Here is a 15,921-nt window from a genome sequence, read left to right on the forward strand (position 1 = left end):
CTACAAAATATGGAGTATAGCTCCCTGTGCTGTACAGAGGGAACTGTATATCTATGTTATATACAGTAGTTAGTAGCTGCAAATCTCAAACCCCCAATTTATCCCTTCCCACCTCCTTCCCCGCCGGTAACCATGTTTGTTCTCTATGTCTGTGAGTCTGTTTGTTTCTATTTTGTAAACAAGCTCATTTGAATCTTTTTTTCCCCTAGATTCCAGATATAATCCTATGGTATTTTTCTTTCTCTTTCTGGCTTAACTTCAAGACCTCTTTATATTATTAAAAAGTATTGAGACGCTCCAAAACCTTTTGTTTATGTACTTACATTTAGTGATATTTGCCATCCTTAGACATTAAAACCAAGCAATTAAAAAATATGTATTAATTATTTTATAAACAACAGTAACAAACTCATTATATGTTAACACCAGAGTGATGACAGCATCACATATGTAGCTTCTGGCACCGCTCCCCACCCCGTACACTGGTAAGAGAAGGATCATGAAAAAAAGTAAATAGCATTGTGATTACAATGGGGGGTTAGGGCACCGCCCCTCCCTGCAGTAAAAAGTCCACGTGTAAGTTATAATCGGCCCTCTGTATCCCCAGTGTCTACGTATCTATGGTTCCTCTGTATCTGCAGTTCTGCCTCTGTGGATTCAACCAACCATGGATCGTGTAGTACTAGAGGATTGACTATTGAAAAAAAAATCCACATATAGGTGAACCCTCGCAGTTCAAACCTGTGTTTTCCAAGGCTCAACTGTATTATGAAAAAAATTTGGCTCCCATAGACCACCCCCTTCCCCAAAATGAGTAATGATAATTCAGCTTTACTCAAGTAAGATAGATAAGATTAATTTTTTTTTTCTAATCTGAGATTTCTCTCAATGTTAGTTTGCCCAGAAAACATATATACTCGGGGGAATGCTGGCAGTGGAATCTGATTGTACTTGGTTCAAGGTCACAGAAAGGACAGAAAAGAGTTCTTTAATCTGGAATATGGACCTGCTGACATTTGCCCTTTTTTTTTTTTTAAGTTACGCTTTCCTGCTTTCCTGCCCTTTCAGAAATGAAAACTGGCTGCTAGTTAAAAATTTTCCTTAATCTCATTATCAGGTGATTTTATTCAACCAGGACATCTGAGTCAACTGATTGGAGAACTAAGATCTTACACAAGAGTCTGAACAAGAACCTTCACTGACATCTCAGCACCTGACGCTGAGTTTTCCAGTAGGAGAGGAGGGCGGGTGGGCCTGGGGAGGTATAAACCCAGCGGTTCTCAAAGTGTGGTCCCAGGACCAGCTATCACCAGCAGCAGGTGAATTCTCGGGCACCACCCCAGACCTGTTGACTCAGAACCTGGAGATGGGCCGCGCTGTCTGCATTTTATCAAGGCCTCAGGTGACTTTGATTTGCTCAACGTTTGGCTAATGGTGTGAGGACCACTGGTGTGACCTCTTCCATAATTACCTTCTGTCAGGATAATCTCTGTGGCTTTCCTTACTTCCTTCTTTCTCTCCTTTCTTAAAACACTGAATGTATTGCTCCCTCATCAGTGTTTTTACAGCACTTCTTTGGCAATGTGCGCGTTTGTGTCTGTCTGTAAACGTCAAATTCTTGCAGGTTAGAGGCAGAGTAACATTTATAGCCATCCCCAAGAAACTAGTTCTTAAAGAGGCCCCCGGTCATGTTCAGCCAAAGCTCTCCGACAGGAATCACCCATCATTTATCCTTCTCCCAACATTAACGCCTGTGAAATCCTTTCAAATGCTGAAGTCTGCAGTCCCAAGGCCTTGGCTGCGCTCGGTGGGTGTCACCCAGAGATGATCCCACCACGGCCTCTGTTCTGCAGAAACTCCACATTGAAGGTTCAGTGCAAGGCAGCTAGTTTAGAGGCCTGAGCTAAGGACAAAAGGTTCCCTAGTTCCCAGTCCGAGTTCTTAGAGGGCATTCCTGAAAGGGTGTGACCAGGAGGACGAGCTAGTTACCCGGAGGCGGGGAAAGGATCCACAAAGATCGAGGGACGTGGTCCAGTGACGCGGGGCAGAGCCTGTGCCTGTCTATTTACATTAGTGCGAGGGCTCTCCTTGGGATTTCTAAACAGGGAAGGTGGGAAAACCTTAGCATGAAGTGACTTTTCTTTATACTGTGTGTGGTGTGGAGGGACTTCCACGCTGGCTGTGCTTGAATTAACACGTATACATGAAATAAGACCAAGACTTCAAGGGTTCTTGCCCGTTCCTCCAGCAGCCTGGGACTTGCTGCCTGGACACAGGTCAGGCTCACTCGCTGATGCTACAGAGCTGGCGCCGATGGGGCTTCAGGTGCCTGGTGTTCTGTGATGTGGCTTCAGGGCTTTCCGAAACTCCCGGCACCGCAGGAGGTGCCTCTTGGATGAGTGTTCAGCATCTTCGATTTGGGTTGTGGTCCATGGCTTCGGTGGGCTGTTCTTGGCTTCTCAGCACTCTTCGTTTTCTAGATGGTTGCTCTACTCTTCTTCCTGTAGTGATGCAATCAAGTCATAATCACAAGAGTAATGTGGCCCCGAGGAAAACGTGGTCCCCACCCTACACGGACAGGGTAGAACATTCAACATAAGCCCCCATTGATTCACCTGCTAACTTAATTTTTTTAGTTGAAATACTGTCAGTTACAATGTGTCACTTTCTGGTGTACAACACAGCATCCCTGATCTGCTAACTTTAAAGTCCCAGGATATGGTGACCTTCCCACACTCTGACCTCAAGGCCTCGCCATCCCTCCAGAAGCCAAGAACAGCAGCCCCGTGGCTCTCACAGCATGTTAATTCAATCACAGTGCAGTGACGGCGCTGAGGAAGAGCCTGGGAGCTGGACGGTTATGGGTGTGGAGGCCGTGGTCTCAGGGAAGGGACTAGAGGACAGGCTCTGCCTTGGGGTGACTCCCCTCAGGGCACACTACTCCATCCTCACTTCCCGTTTCATCCTCGTGCGCAGTGACTACAGCCCCACCGTCAACACTCTAAAGCCCAGAGTCGCCCCACGTCCTAGACTTTGCCCAGCCCTTACTTAGCCTGCGGGAACATCTGGTTACCTCCTGCCTTGTGCAGGGCGCCCATGGGAGCCCCAAGAACTGCTGTGCTCTGAAATGCTTAACAACCCTCTCTGAAGTTTGCCCGTCTCCATGGTTTCCCGTTACGCCCAGTTTCAGGCTGCCAATCCCTGAACACAGAACTGGGGAGAGATGTGCAGGATGAAACCAGCACACATCGAGTACTTCCTCGATAGGGATACATGGATGCAAATCATGCTGAGATCACAGAAAGCAGCAAAATGTAGTGAAATAATTAGAAAGTGATGAATTTTGAAGACTGAAAATTTTGAAATTTTGAAAACTTTGTTTTAATATAACTTATTTAACTTCAAGTTTATGTACTTTAATTTTTAATAGTGGCTATGCTTAAGAACAGTTTGCAGAATTTCAGAAGATCTAACTTTCGGCTCTCAGGAGCCGGTGTAAGCCTGCCAGCTCTGGCCCTTTGCGGGCTCCCGGTAATTGCTCATAATGAAACCCTAACATGTAGGACTTCTGTTGGGCCACAAGAGGGCAGCCTCAGATGAAATTCGATGCTAGGAAGGATTTTGGACCAGCTCTTCCCATAGAGGGGTCAATCTGAGTGTCCGTTTGTGTCTCCTGGAGATTGCAGTTCTGGGAGATCTTGTGGGAACTCACGGTTTCAGGAGTTCTTTGTTTGACAACATTAACTCCAAACCTTTACCTCTCCCAGATAGCTTCATCCCCTCTGTCTCTGAAGGCTTTGGGTCTTTAAGCTCACAAATAGAAAGATTTTTGACAGGTATCAAGTCCTGTCAGTGAAGCAAGGAGAGGAACTAAGTATTGAGTCCTGACAGCCTTGGGCACTTTACCGCATCACCTCACGTAATCCTGAAATACATCCCACGAGTCAGCAGCACGCAGAGAGTGTGGTAGGCTGCCAGGGACGTGAACAGTTCCTACTCTCATAACCTAGAGGGCTTATATTTTGCATGGCAATAATCTGTGCTTTTAAATTCACATAAAACCAAGAGTCTATTGTGGGCCTGACAATCAGCATAAGAATGGAAGGAGGAGGGAGGGTACAGCTCAGTCGTAGAGTGCATGCTTAGCATACACAAGGTCCTGAGTTCAATCCCTAGTACCGTCACCTAAAAAACAAATAAATAAGCCTAATTACCTCCCCTCCTCAATACATAAATGAATGAAGTTCTGCTTCTTAAAAAAAAAAAAAAGAATGGAAGGACTCTGATGGTTTCTCTCTGGGTAGGCAAGATTGAGGGTCAAAGAGCTTTGGGATTTTGGGGGGTGAATCTGTGTCTTCTCAAGGTCTTCCTGGGGGTTTATGCCAGGGTTGGCAGAGTGCACTGGGGGGGGGGGGTAGGGGATTCCCTGGGTAGTGGGGAGAGTCACATAGTAGGTCCTTACAGTCCTCGTCTAAACGGAGGGAGAGACTGGCCGTGTGTGTGTGTGTGTGTGTGTGTGTGTGTGTGTGTGTGTGTGTGAGTGATGATTTCACTCTATTGATTCGTCACAGTCAGTGCAGGGTCCTCCAAGTTGGTCCCTGGAAACGTGCGCCAGCATCACCTGGGGATCTGTTAGAAAGTGCTTTCTCAGGCCCCTCCCTGAGCCCGCTGGGTCAGAGACTCTGGGCCGGCCCACTGGGAGAGGCTGATGCACTCAACTTTCAGAACCACCCGCCTTTCGTGGTGAGGTGGGAAGCCCCATAAAAAAGACTGGCAGGACCCCCAGGCAGGGCCACTGCTCTCCTCCAGCACCATCTGGTTCCCTAGCCCAGAGGCTCTATCTCGCTTTTTGCCGCTGAAACGGCTTACTCCTAGGAAAGTGGAACTTACCCCTAAAATTCTACTGGTTCCCTGAGCTCACTCCTGATTGGTTATTTCTCTCCCTCCTGATTGGTCCATTTCTACAAAGCTTGTTCCTAATTAGTCAACTTTTGTTATACCTTATTTGCATATGATGTTGCAAAGTGTAAACTGGCAGCCTATAAAAGCCTGTGTAAACGTACAGACGGGGTCCGGAGTTTAGAGTGTTAACTCCGCTGGGCCCCTTGGCGTAATCAACCTGAGTTCTCCAGCTCTCCCAGTGCTGCTTAGTCGCCGGGCGGGATGCAGGTTGCTGTCACAACTGAGCTGTACCACGTTTTTCTGCAGCAGTGGGGCTACCTAAACTGATGTGTGCATACTAGATGCGTTGGAGGAGCTTTTTAAGAAGTACTTTTTTTTTTTACTGCGAATTAGTATATTTTAAACAATCTCTTTTCTTGCATCTTAAATATCATTGTGTTTGTCATCACAGGGCCACTTTTTGACTTGTCTAAGTTTCCCCGAGTACATCACTTTCATTCCTGTACCCTTTGAATCCATGTGTCATGAAGACACTGGAAATTTTATCCCAAATCACAAATATCACATTTGTAACATTTTGTTTTGTTCTCATTGGTCCCGTTAATGCTACACATGATTTCCCCAACATGACCACAAAAACACTAACTTGTAAAAAAGTCCCAGGCACAGAAGGTCAGAGGGTGTATGACTCTAGTCACGCGAACTGTCCGGACCAGGCAAGCCCGTGGAGGTGGGGGGTAAATCACGGGCGGTCAGGGAAGGGACCTGGGGAATTGGGAAGTGTGGGCTTCTTTCTGGGGTGATGGAAAGGTTCTGGAATTAGGTAGTGGTGGTGCACACGCAACATTGCTAAAAACCACTGAATTATGCACTTTAAAATGGTTAAAATGATGAATTTTATCTCAATTAAAAAAAAAAAAGCACCATTGTCGGGGTCCCGCTCAAGCATTGGTGTTTTTATGCTCTCTCCGGTGGCTCTCAGCCTGGGCTGAGAATCCGAGTTCCCGTAAACGAGGTCACGCAGGGGCCACGCGGGTCAGGTTCCTGGTGCAGGGGGCGCAGGTGTGCGCGTCTGGGGGGCACGCGTGGGGGACGGAAGTCGTGGATTCTGCCACCCTGTTTGCTTGGCTTAACCTGCCTAAGCGGTGGCTGTTCCAAAGGCTTCTGAGAAGACAGGTCGCTACACTATTCGGAAGGTCAGCCCCCAGCCTGGCATACAGTAGGTGCTCAATGGATGGTCGTTTCCTTGGCTTTCCCCTTTCCCCGCGGCTTTAAGTCTCTGGGTTGACTCTGGGAATTCGAGCCTGGCTGTTTGCCCTCTGCTTCTCCCCAAACGCAGGCGGTTGGCGGAGGAGGGGGAGGGGTGGGGGAGGGGTGGGGGAGGGGTGGGGGAGGGGACCCCTGCCCAGGTGCGTCCCAGGGCGGGGCCTCCGGGATCACGCGGGACTCACCATCTCCGCTGCCAGGTGAGGCCGCTCAGGAGGAGGATGCTGATGAGCAGGAGAACGCAGCCGGCCACTGTCGACAGAGAGGCGGTTCAGCGCAGACCCCGAGCCCAGGGCTGAGAAAGCCAGTCCCCCGTGAGTCCGTCCCCCCACCCTCGGCAAAGGGCTCCCGGGCCGGTGAGCGCTGCGGGGTCCTTCCGTCCATCTGCCGCCCCTTTTCAGAATGCAGCTCCCGCCCCCGCAGGGTTTCTGGGGAGGCGCCCCCAGAACTGGGGTCTGGGGACTGAAAGGGCACAAGCCTTTCTTCAGGGGGCTCCGCTCTTTCTGGAGGGAGCGAGCTGACAGGCACTTTCTTTAAAAAGGTTCAGAGGCCCGGCCTCAGTTGGAGAGGCCTTGAGTGAGGCTGGCGATGGGTGCAAGAAATGTTGAAATATAAAGAGAAACGGTACACACGTTATAGCGCCTTCCGAAAGTGTTCGTATTTCTCAGATGCTACTTTCCTGTGGTCCTGGAACTGTCGAGTTGTCTGTCTGTCTGTGTGTCTAAACATCCATCACGTCTGTCTGTCTGTCTGTCTATCTTAGATGTGCCTCAAAGCCTGTTTTTCTCCTCTCCCCGCTTCACTGAGAGAGAATTGACGTGTAACATTGTCTCCGCTTAGCATGTTAGAGTTGCTTTGAAATACTTGTAAGTTGCAAAGTGAGGGCACCACAGAGTTAGCTAAAACCTCCATCAGGTCACAAAATTACCATTTCTTTTACCATTCCTTCTCTTAGCAACTTTCCAGTCTACGGGGCAGCATGGTTAACTAGTCACCACGCTGAACATTCGACCCAGAACTTACTCATCTTCTGACTGGAAGTGTGTGTCTTCTGACCAACATCTTCTCATTTGCCAGCCCCCCTCCCCCACCAGGTCCCTGGTGACCGGCATTCTACTCTGTTTCTGTGTTTTCTCTCTCTCCCTGGTTCTACCACGTCCCTCCAGCCTGGCCTCACCCCTCACAGCCAGGCGCTGGCTATTTTGTCCTTTAGCATCTGGTCAGGAGGATGGTTTGAGACCATACAACTACCTACAACCGAGTCCTGTGATTCCAAGTTATGTTACTATCTGGACTGGTCTTATATAGTGTAAAAAATTAGTTTAAACTAATTAAGCAACCAGCTCACCAACCCACCAAGTACTAGTCCCATGGTCTCTATCTGGGGCACGTTTGCTCACTACCCACCTGCGATCTGATACTCAGTTGTAAGTATGAACGACGTCATGGTGGCAGCCATGTCTGTGTGTTCTTCAAAATCTGTGCAAAAGACGGAGGGGAAGACGCTAGTTTATTCTAGTTATGGGACTGCTCGGGGCTGGGGAGGCCCTGGCTTCCCGGGAGGCTAGACCCTTGGAGGCGGATGGAGAGACTGGGGGAGTGCTGGGCAAGCTCTTCATTCTTCCGCCTTGAGGAGCCCCCCCATCCCGTCTTGTTTCTCCGCTGACACCTGCCGCGTGGGAGGCCTGGGAGGTCGGATGCGGATGTGTGACCATCTCTGGCACCTGCTGGCAACTCTGACCCCTCTGCTGGGGGGAACTGTTCTGCTCTGGGTGGACTTCTTCCCTTCCCCACATGATGATTTAATGGCCAAGCTTCACCTTCAAAGAAACCCTAGTGGAACCTGCAGTACCTGTCCTCTGGGTTGTTAAGGGATGGGAAGTTTCGCTCCCAGGAGGGGCCTCGGTGCTGAGCGGAGGATCTTCATCACCTGGGGGAGAGAGTAAGGATGCTTGTGGAACTGAAGGTGGTGGGGGGTGGGGAGCTCACACCCACCCCTCCCCCCCACCTCAGCTGACCCGAGACGCACTAGCTGAGGTGTGACGCTTGGTTCTGGGCACATTATCTGGGGGTGCCACACACACAGCTCTCCATCAGGGCCCCAGGGAGGTGGGTCAGTGGCCCCAGGAGAGCAGGAGAGAGGGACCTGTGACCCCGACCCCGGCTTTCCACGGAACTCTGAGCAGCTTTCATCCTGACTTCCTACTCAACCCTGGTTTCCTTCTGCAGTTTGGAAACAGGTCGTCAGAATACAAATACCACTGAACTGTCAAACAAAGCAGAGATGCACAAAAGGATAGCTTTTCTCTGTGAAAGGTTCCCCGTTGTTGGTGGGCACGGCCAGCAGGCCACGTGGCTCACTGAGGGCGGGAAAGAAACACAGCCTCCCCAGAGGATCCAAGAAGGAGGCACGGGGTCCGGGGACCCGGGGTGAGAGAAGACTCCGCTGACAGTGTCACGTGTAAGGGACTTGCCCGGAGAAATGGTAACACGGCTTCAGAATGAAAGTAGCAGAAGACCTCAAGTTAGGCGGCTTGTCTGTGTGTGTGAATGAGTGTGTTGCTGGTGGGAAGTCCTTTGTCTGCACATTTGCACTGCGTCCAAGCTCAGGTGGGACTTGCACCGGAGGCAGGGGCGTGCTGGTGGCTGCGCAAATACTGCGCTCAAGTTGGTGCCAGGAGGTTAGAAGGGGGTGCGCGGCGCGCTGGGCTTTCCTTTTTGAAGGCAAGGAAGCCTTGGGAGTTTAGAGGAAGAAGGGGCGTCTCAGGACCAGCTAGAAAAGGGGGCAGCATTACTGCTGGGGAGGGGGCACCCGGGGTCCTCGGAAGCCCTTTCTTCCTCTTCCATCTCCTGCTACTTTTCCCTGTTCAGGGTCCGGGGTACCTCAGGTGATGGAAATCTTGCAGTTTATCTAGTCTATTTTCTAGAGTGAGAAAAACAGCGGCCCCAGGAGGTGAAGAGCCTTGCCCAAGATCACGTGGCCGGTTGTTCAGGAATTCCAGCCTGGTCTGCCGGAGGGAAGCGGCGGCGGAGGAGGGGGGGCACGGGAGCAGCCCCGAACCTGGGAACTGACTGTTCTCTGTTTCACTTCTGCACTTGAGCTGCGGCTGCGTCCACCTCATCTTCCCTCTGATCATCTCACAGATGCTCTTGGCAAGGCCTCTCCGCGGGTCCCTGAATCCCTGGGCGCACTGGTAGTGAACCGTCTGCCCCACCACAAAATGATAAATTCTCTTCAAAGATCCATGTTCCCAGGGTGGAGGCTCCTCGCAGTGACCTGGAAGAAGGAAAGGAAGTTCCAAAGGCAAGTTGGGGAGGCGCTGAGAGTGAATCCAAGGTGCCTCTTTCTAGAGACTGGACCTTGGTTCTTTGTCCTTCCCCCCTCCCTCCCTCCTTTCCTTCCTTCCTTCCTACCAACCAATGAGTATTGGTAACATCTTCATGTCAGGCACTCTGTGGAAAGGCACAAAAACCCAGTCCCCCACAAGGAGCAGACAGTGGATTGGGCGGGGCAGCGTGTGCAGGCAGAACGTGGGGAGGGTGACAGCTGAGAAACAGCTTGCTCTGTGAACACAGAGGAATGAGCAGTTACTTCTGCCAGTGGCGAGGGATTTGCTAAATGGACGGATGTGGAAAGAGTCATCTCAGCTGAGGGCTGAGGGCGGGCTCAAGCCAACTTGTGGAGACCACCTGGGTCCCCAGTGCTAAGTGAGGAAGCACACCCTCGAACTGCAGCTAGTGGTCATCTTGGGACCATGGGGAAGGACTGGGGACAAATCCAAAGCCAGGAGGAGGGGAGCACCAAGGTCGTCTTGGACAAATGGAGCCTGATCTCTGATCAAGCCATGCCTGAAGCCGCCCCATGTGAGCCCTTTTAAGGCCTCTGAAAATTCCCCATGCTCAGTAACTTTCCACTCACACAACTAAAACCAAGCCTGGGTGACCTTTAACCCCAGAGATTGTGTCCTGTTCTAATTTAATCTCAGAGTCCATGCTCTCCCCGCCCCCCAATCTAGACATGTGGAAACACGTATCTCCTCCAACCCCAGACACGGGAGGCTGCGTGTATGCTCTGACCTTCCACAACCTCCAGCACCCAACATACCTTCTAACAGCAGGAGCCCTATAACCTGTAACCCCTATAACCCCTCTGCAGCAGGAACCGAGGGTCCCGGCCCCAGCAGTCTGCTCTACCGCAGTGCCTTGCAAATCACCACCGAACCTGTGCGTTAGTCTCAGACTCAGACTGCCTGACAGCCGGCAAAATTCATAGCCATCCAAACCCATCTGAATTGGGTTTGCTGCTTCCAAGAGAAAACCTCCAAATTAAGACAGTCTGTGAAGCATCCTTTAGCCAGAGTGAGCTGGTTATCTCTTGAGTAAGGACGGCACACGCTGACCTCTTGAGAAAACTTTCAGTAATTGTGGAGGGAAATGTGGGGGAAGCAGAGACAAAGAAGCCCCTAGACGTGTCCTGAAACCTCGTTCCAGCGCAAAGTTGGAGTGGAAAGGGCTGGAAACTTCATGCTGCCCACAGCCCCTGAAATAGTCATTGTGTCTTTTTGTTTTTTAATTAGTAGAGGCTGAAGGTAAATTCAAACTAGTTTAAATAATCAGCAATATCCCTACTGGAATTTGGGAGGCCCGAAGCCTGCTTTCAGTCCTCTTACATGAGTTTAGCCAAGTCTTTAAATGTCTCTGTGCTTCAGTTTCTTCAGTGAATTGAAGTAATATTTCCTGCTCCCCGACTCACTGGGCTTTGAGGTTTGAATGCAGGCATGTATAATGTGGTGAAGTGCTTTCTAAGGTTATAAAATGAGCGTCAGACCACAGGGTCTTTGTAAGGTCAGCTGGTCCCCGCAAAGCTCAGCTCTTCCTAATGGCCTCTCTTTCTCCCTGATGTTATGTCTTGACTTCGACATCATTAATTTTGGAACATTGGGGCAGCCACTGGGTAACAGGGCACTTGCTTGCCCACTGCCCATCGGCGGGGAGAGGTGTGCCCGCAGCTTCGAGACTCACCGGTGTGGCACCGCACACTTTTCAGCCCTGTCCTGTAAGAAACATCTAAATTGCTTTGCTTGGAGGACACTGTCTGGTACTTAAAGGGAAAACAGAGCATTTCCTCGAGGGCAGGGACCACTGTCTACTGGGTTTGCATCTTCTGGCCGCAGTGCCTGGCACAGCGAGTCCCCAGATGCACTTTTTGAAGTGAAGTGAAGTGAGTTGAATTCTATCTGGCCAGCTCCCAAATCTGGAGGAAGCCCAGAGCCCAGGTTGGCTGCTGTAAGAGGCTTGAAATGCTGGGCAAACAGCCTGCAAACACTGCACACAGTGTCCTTAGAAAAGGGGACAGTGGGACAGACTCTCCTCCTTTGGGGAACGCATCCTATGCCTGCAAGGGGATGGTTGGCTCGTCCAGAGTCACCTCTTACCTGGCAGCTTAACCTGGTCTGTGGGCTGCATTTGGCCTTGCGTTTCGGTAGGTGTTTGTTCCTTCTGTTCTTCGGGTCTGGGGGTGACTTGTTTTACTGGGGAGGCTGGAGAGTATGGATGGAAGGAGGGAGATAACGTCACAAATGCGTCGAAGAGAAACTGCTTTCCCTGCGTTCAGTCACTCAGAAAGGGTGCCTTTCCAGCACCTGTGATGTGCCTGGCCACACGGGGGGCTGGGGTTATGAAGATGAACCCGGGGGGGGGGGGGTCTCAGTGGGGCACGTGCATGGCCAGCCCAGCACTGGCCTGTCAGTCAGGATTTGTGTACATAATGACAATGGCCTATACATATTTCTGAAAGAACAGAGATTTTTCTGGTGGAATTCTTTTTGTGTGTGTCTCCCCTAAAAGGACTCCTTTTTGGCCACTGACCCATCAACACTGGGCTTGGGAGTGAGTGTGACTATGACGAGGGTGATAACTCCACAGGCCACCCACCCACCCCTCTGTGTCCCCAAAGCAGTTCATTTAAAAGTTAGAGAGAAGCCATCCCAAAGCAATGACAAAAAAACCTGTCCTGTAACACGCCTCTTTGTTGTAAAGATTTTGTCAAAAAGATACCTGCACCCCAATGTTCACAGCAGCACTGTTTACAACAGCCAAGACATGGAAACAACCTAAATGTCCATGGACAAATGACTGGATAAAGAAGCTGTGGTATATTTGTACAGTGGAATACTACCCAGCCATAAAAAAGAATAAAATAATGCCATTTGCAGCAACATGGATGGACCTGGAGATTGTCGTACTAAGTGAAGTAAGCCAGAAAGAGAAAGAAAAATACCGTATGATACCACTCATATGTGGAATCTAAAAAAAAAAAAAAACAACACAAATGAACTTATTTACAAAACAAACAGACTCATAGACAGAGAGAACAAACTTACGGATACCAAAGGGGAAAGGAGGGGAGGGACAAATCAGGAGTTTGGGGTTAACAGATACACCCCACTATACATAAAACAGATAGACAACAAGAATTTACTATTAAATATCTTGTAATGACCTATAATGGAAAAAAATCTAAAAAAGAATGTGTGTGTATATATGTGTATATATATATAAAAAGCTGAATCACTTTGCTATACACCTGAAACTAACACAACATTGTAAATCAACTATACTTCAATTAAAATATTGTGATAAAAGACGCATAACATAAACTTCACCATATTGACCATTTTTAAGTGTACAGTTCAGTACCCTTAGCTGTAGTCACATCACTGTGAACTAGAATTATTTTTAATTGTTTAGTAACTATTAGCACCGTGTCTGTCCCTCCCTCCCCCTAAAGTGTAAGTTCCCTGGGGGCCGGGTCTGTCATATCCCCTGTGCCTAGAACAGTCCTTGGAACTAGGACGCTCTCATGACATATTTGCTCAGTGGATGACTATTCCAAGAACCACTAAGATTAGTTGTCACGTTGATGGGGCTGGCCGATTTTTGTCTGTAGGGCGGAGGGAAGAAAAGTTGAAGCTGTGTCTCCCCGTTTGCTACAGTGTTTGTCTCTCCCCCTTTGCTACAGTGTTTGTCTCTCCCTCCTCGGTTACGAATGGAAACACTTACAAATCCGGTCGCACTGACATCTGTTTTCCCAGAAAGAGTGGTTGGAGTTCCCTGTGCAGAGCATGTAGGGCCGCCTGCTGCTCGTTCTGCGGAAGCCTTTCTCGCAGTCACAGTTTAACGTGGTGCCGACCTCGTACCTGAGGATCTTGAACGTGGCATTTCTGATATTTGGTGGGTCCTGAAGACAAACCCCTGCCAAAACAACAAAACAAAACAAAAAGCGAATTAAGAGTGCAGGAGCTTCCCAGCATGGGCGTAGTCACCACGCAATAATCTAATCACACGTTTCCTCGCTTCATAGAAGGGGCTTACAGGTACCCGACTTTTTCCTGGAAAGAAACTAAGGCTGTCACCGCATTTCTTTAGAAACCTTCCTATCAGAGATCACTCACAATTCAACTTCAGCCAAGTTCACCTCCAAACTACAATGTGTTTCAAACTAAATGAATGGAAACGAATGAGGCTTTATTCTAAATATGCTTCATGCTGAGCGAATTTAGAAAGAGAAGGACCGAGGGCTATGAAGAAAGGAAGAGAGGAAAGCCGTGTAGATTTGATTGAGGGACAACGTGTGCCTGTGAGAGATACTTTGCAGGAGATAAAGATTGTCCAACTTTCTGCAATGAATGCTTCTGTAGGGCTTTTTCCTTTTTTTGGAGAAATATGTGTGAAGTGCTTCACTCAATGTCTGGCGAGTAGGAAATGTGTGTTTCTCACCCACCTACGCACCTCTGAGTTTACCAGATTCCTCCTCATACCACGAAGACCTGACTCTCCCTTGGCCCAAAAAAAGGTCACTGGTTTCCCACTAAAAGTACTCAAAGAAACGGCCGAGCGCTCAGCTACTGAGGGGGAAGAGGTACTGGTCTCATCAGAACGACGATTCCACTGTATATCTGATGACAAGTTCTCCTGCTTTAAGAGATGAGATTTTACGGAAAAGCCACAGGTAGGATAAGAGAAGTGGACAGGAAGGACCACAGGAAACAGGAGAGAGTGAGAATCAGGGGCCTCGCCACCCAGCACAACAGGCACCAGGTCCAGGCTGATATGAAAGCTTTATGTAAGTCTTCAGTGGCCAAGACAGTATATATGGGCAAAAGGACAGACACATAGAATAATGAAACGGAATAGAGAATCTAGAAATAGACTCACACATGTTGGGTTTTTTTTTTTTTTTAGAAACATACCATGGCAATTCAATGAGGGAAGGAAAAATCTCCACAAATTCTTCTGGAATAAATGACAAATGTATAGGGAAAAAAGAACCTCACTCCATGTACAAAAATTAATTTGATTACATTTCTAAACATAAAAGATCCATATACCAGATCTATACATTATAGATGTAAACATACAAGGTTAAACTATTAAGCCTCTAAAAGAAAGGCAAACAGCTTTGCAAGCTACAGACATGCCAAGATTTCCTAGAGAAGACACCAAAAGCACTAACCATAAAAGAATATTAAATTAAAAACTTCTGCTCGTCCTAAGACATTAAGGAACTGGAAAAAAAATGAGTGACAGTGATAGACTGGGAGAGAATCTTGGCGACACGTAATCAGACAAAAAGACTTGTGTCCACATTATACAGAGAGCTACAAATTAAGACTAAAAGTCAAATAACCCAATAATTAAATGGGCAAAGACTTGAAAGTTCCCTTCACCAAAGAAGGTATTTAATTATCAGTAAGCACTTGAAAAGACGCTAAACATCATTAGACATCAAAAAAAGCAAGTTGGAAACCACCATGAAATAGTCCTTTAGAATGGTTACGATGGATCAAAGACTGACATCACCAAATGTTGCAGAGGACACAGAGCTACTAGAATGCACATTACTGGTAGGAGTGCAAAAGAAAACCATTACTTTGGAAAACTCACTTTTTTTTTAAATGAAGTTAAATATATACCCGCCCTCCGACCCAGCCATTCCATTCCTCAGGATTTATCTAGGGGGTGTGAAAGCATGTGTCTACAAAAAGGCTAAAACAAAACATTTATAGCAGCTTTGAATAATCTCAAACATTACGTTGAACAAACGAAGACGGACGCAGAATACACACACTGATTCCGTTTACATGAAGTTCAAGAGAAGACAAAGCTAGGGTACAGAGCAGCGGGGGTTGACGGGAAGGAGGTGATGGAGACGTTGGTTACGTGGGTGGACATATGTGCCCTGATGACAAGTTGAAATGGTAATGGACTAATCATGGTTCATGGACATAAAGAAACGGAGTCAGGACTTGGTCTTGGACACGGCCCTGCACCACTGAGAACCGGAATTTTCCCTGAACTGTGTCAAACTTAAGGACACCGCCAGCTGTTTCTGACACAACATGTGCTAGCAGCTGCATCTTATGGTTTCAAGGTCTCCCCCTGTAACTGGCAACCATTTCAGACCCCAACCAACCCTTACTTAACAAGCACCCTCATTTCTTGCCAGCTCTCATGGAATTCTTGACGAACAAATCATGTCACTAACTGGAACCTTACTTATTTTGTCTTTATAAGCCTCCCCTAGTTTGTAGCTGCTGGGGATGGGGACGCAGTTCAAGGGCTTCTTAAATCTGTGTCTCCTGGGCAGTCCTGATAAACCCAAACAGATGCCTTCTTATATTTTAATCAGGTCTCCATTTCTGAAATTTTGGTTAACAGCCCAAACTTATCAAATTGTACCCTTCAGATCTG

General features: G+C 48.4%; 1 protein-coding gene across 2 annotated transcripts in view; it reads right to left on the minus strand.

The window, feature by feature from the left end:
• Positions 1-373: 373 nt before the first annotated feature.
• The window catches only part of IL2RA (interleukin 2 receptor subunit alpha), a 39,738-nt gene continuing 24,190 nt past the window's right edge, over positions 374-15,921 (minus strand). The window contains exons 2-8 of one of the 2 annotated variants that reach the window (XM_031444781.2): positions 13,231-13,422; positions 11,604-11,708; positions 9,230-9,445; positions 8,021-8,098; positions 7,576-7,647; positions 6,354-6,420; positions 374-2,501 (exon numbers count right to left, since the gene is read on the minus strand). In XM_031444781.2, coding sequence (XP_031300641.1) covers positions 2,477-2,501; positions 6,354-6,420; positions 7,576-7,647; positions 8,021-8,098; positions 9,230-9,445; positions 11,604-11,708; positions 13,231-13,422 — 755 coding nt within the window. In that variant the 3' untranslated portion in view covers positions 374-2,476. Of the gene's footprint in view, positions 2,502-5,809; positions 5,975-6,353; positions 6,421-7,575; positions 7,648-8,020; positions 8,099-9,229; positions 9,446-11,603; positions 11,709-13,230; positions 13,423-15,921 lie in introns of those variants that run through there. The other variant, XM_064479305.1, reaches the window with a different exon arrangement.

Source organism: Camelus dromedarius, chromosome 26 (genome assembly GCF_036321535.1).
Source record: "Camelus dromedarius isolate mCamDro1 chromosome 26, mCamDro1.pat, whole genome shotgun sequence".
Lineage (NCBI taxonomy): Eukaryota > Metazoa > Chordata > Mammalia > Artiodactyla > Camelidae > Camelus > Camelus dromedarius.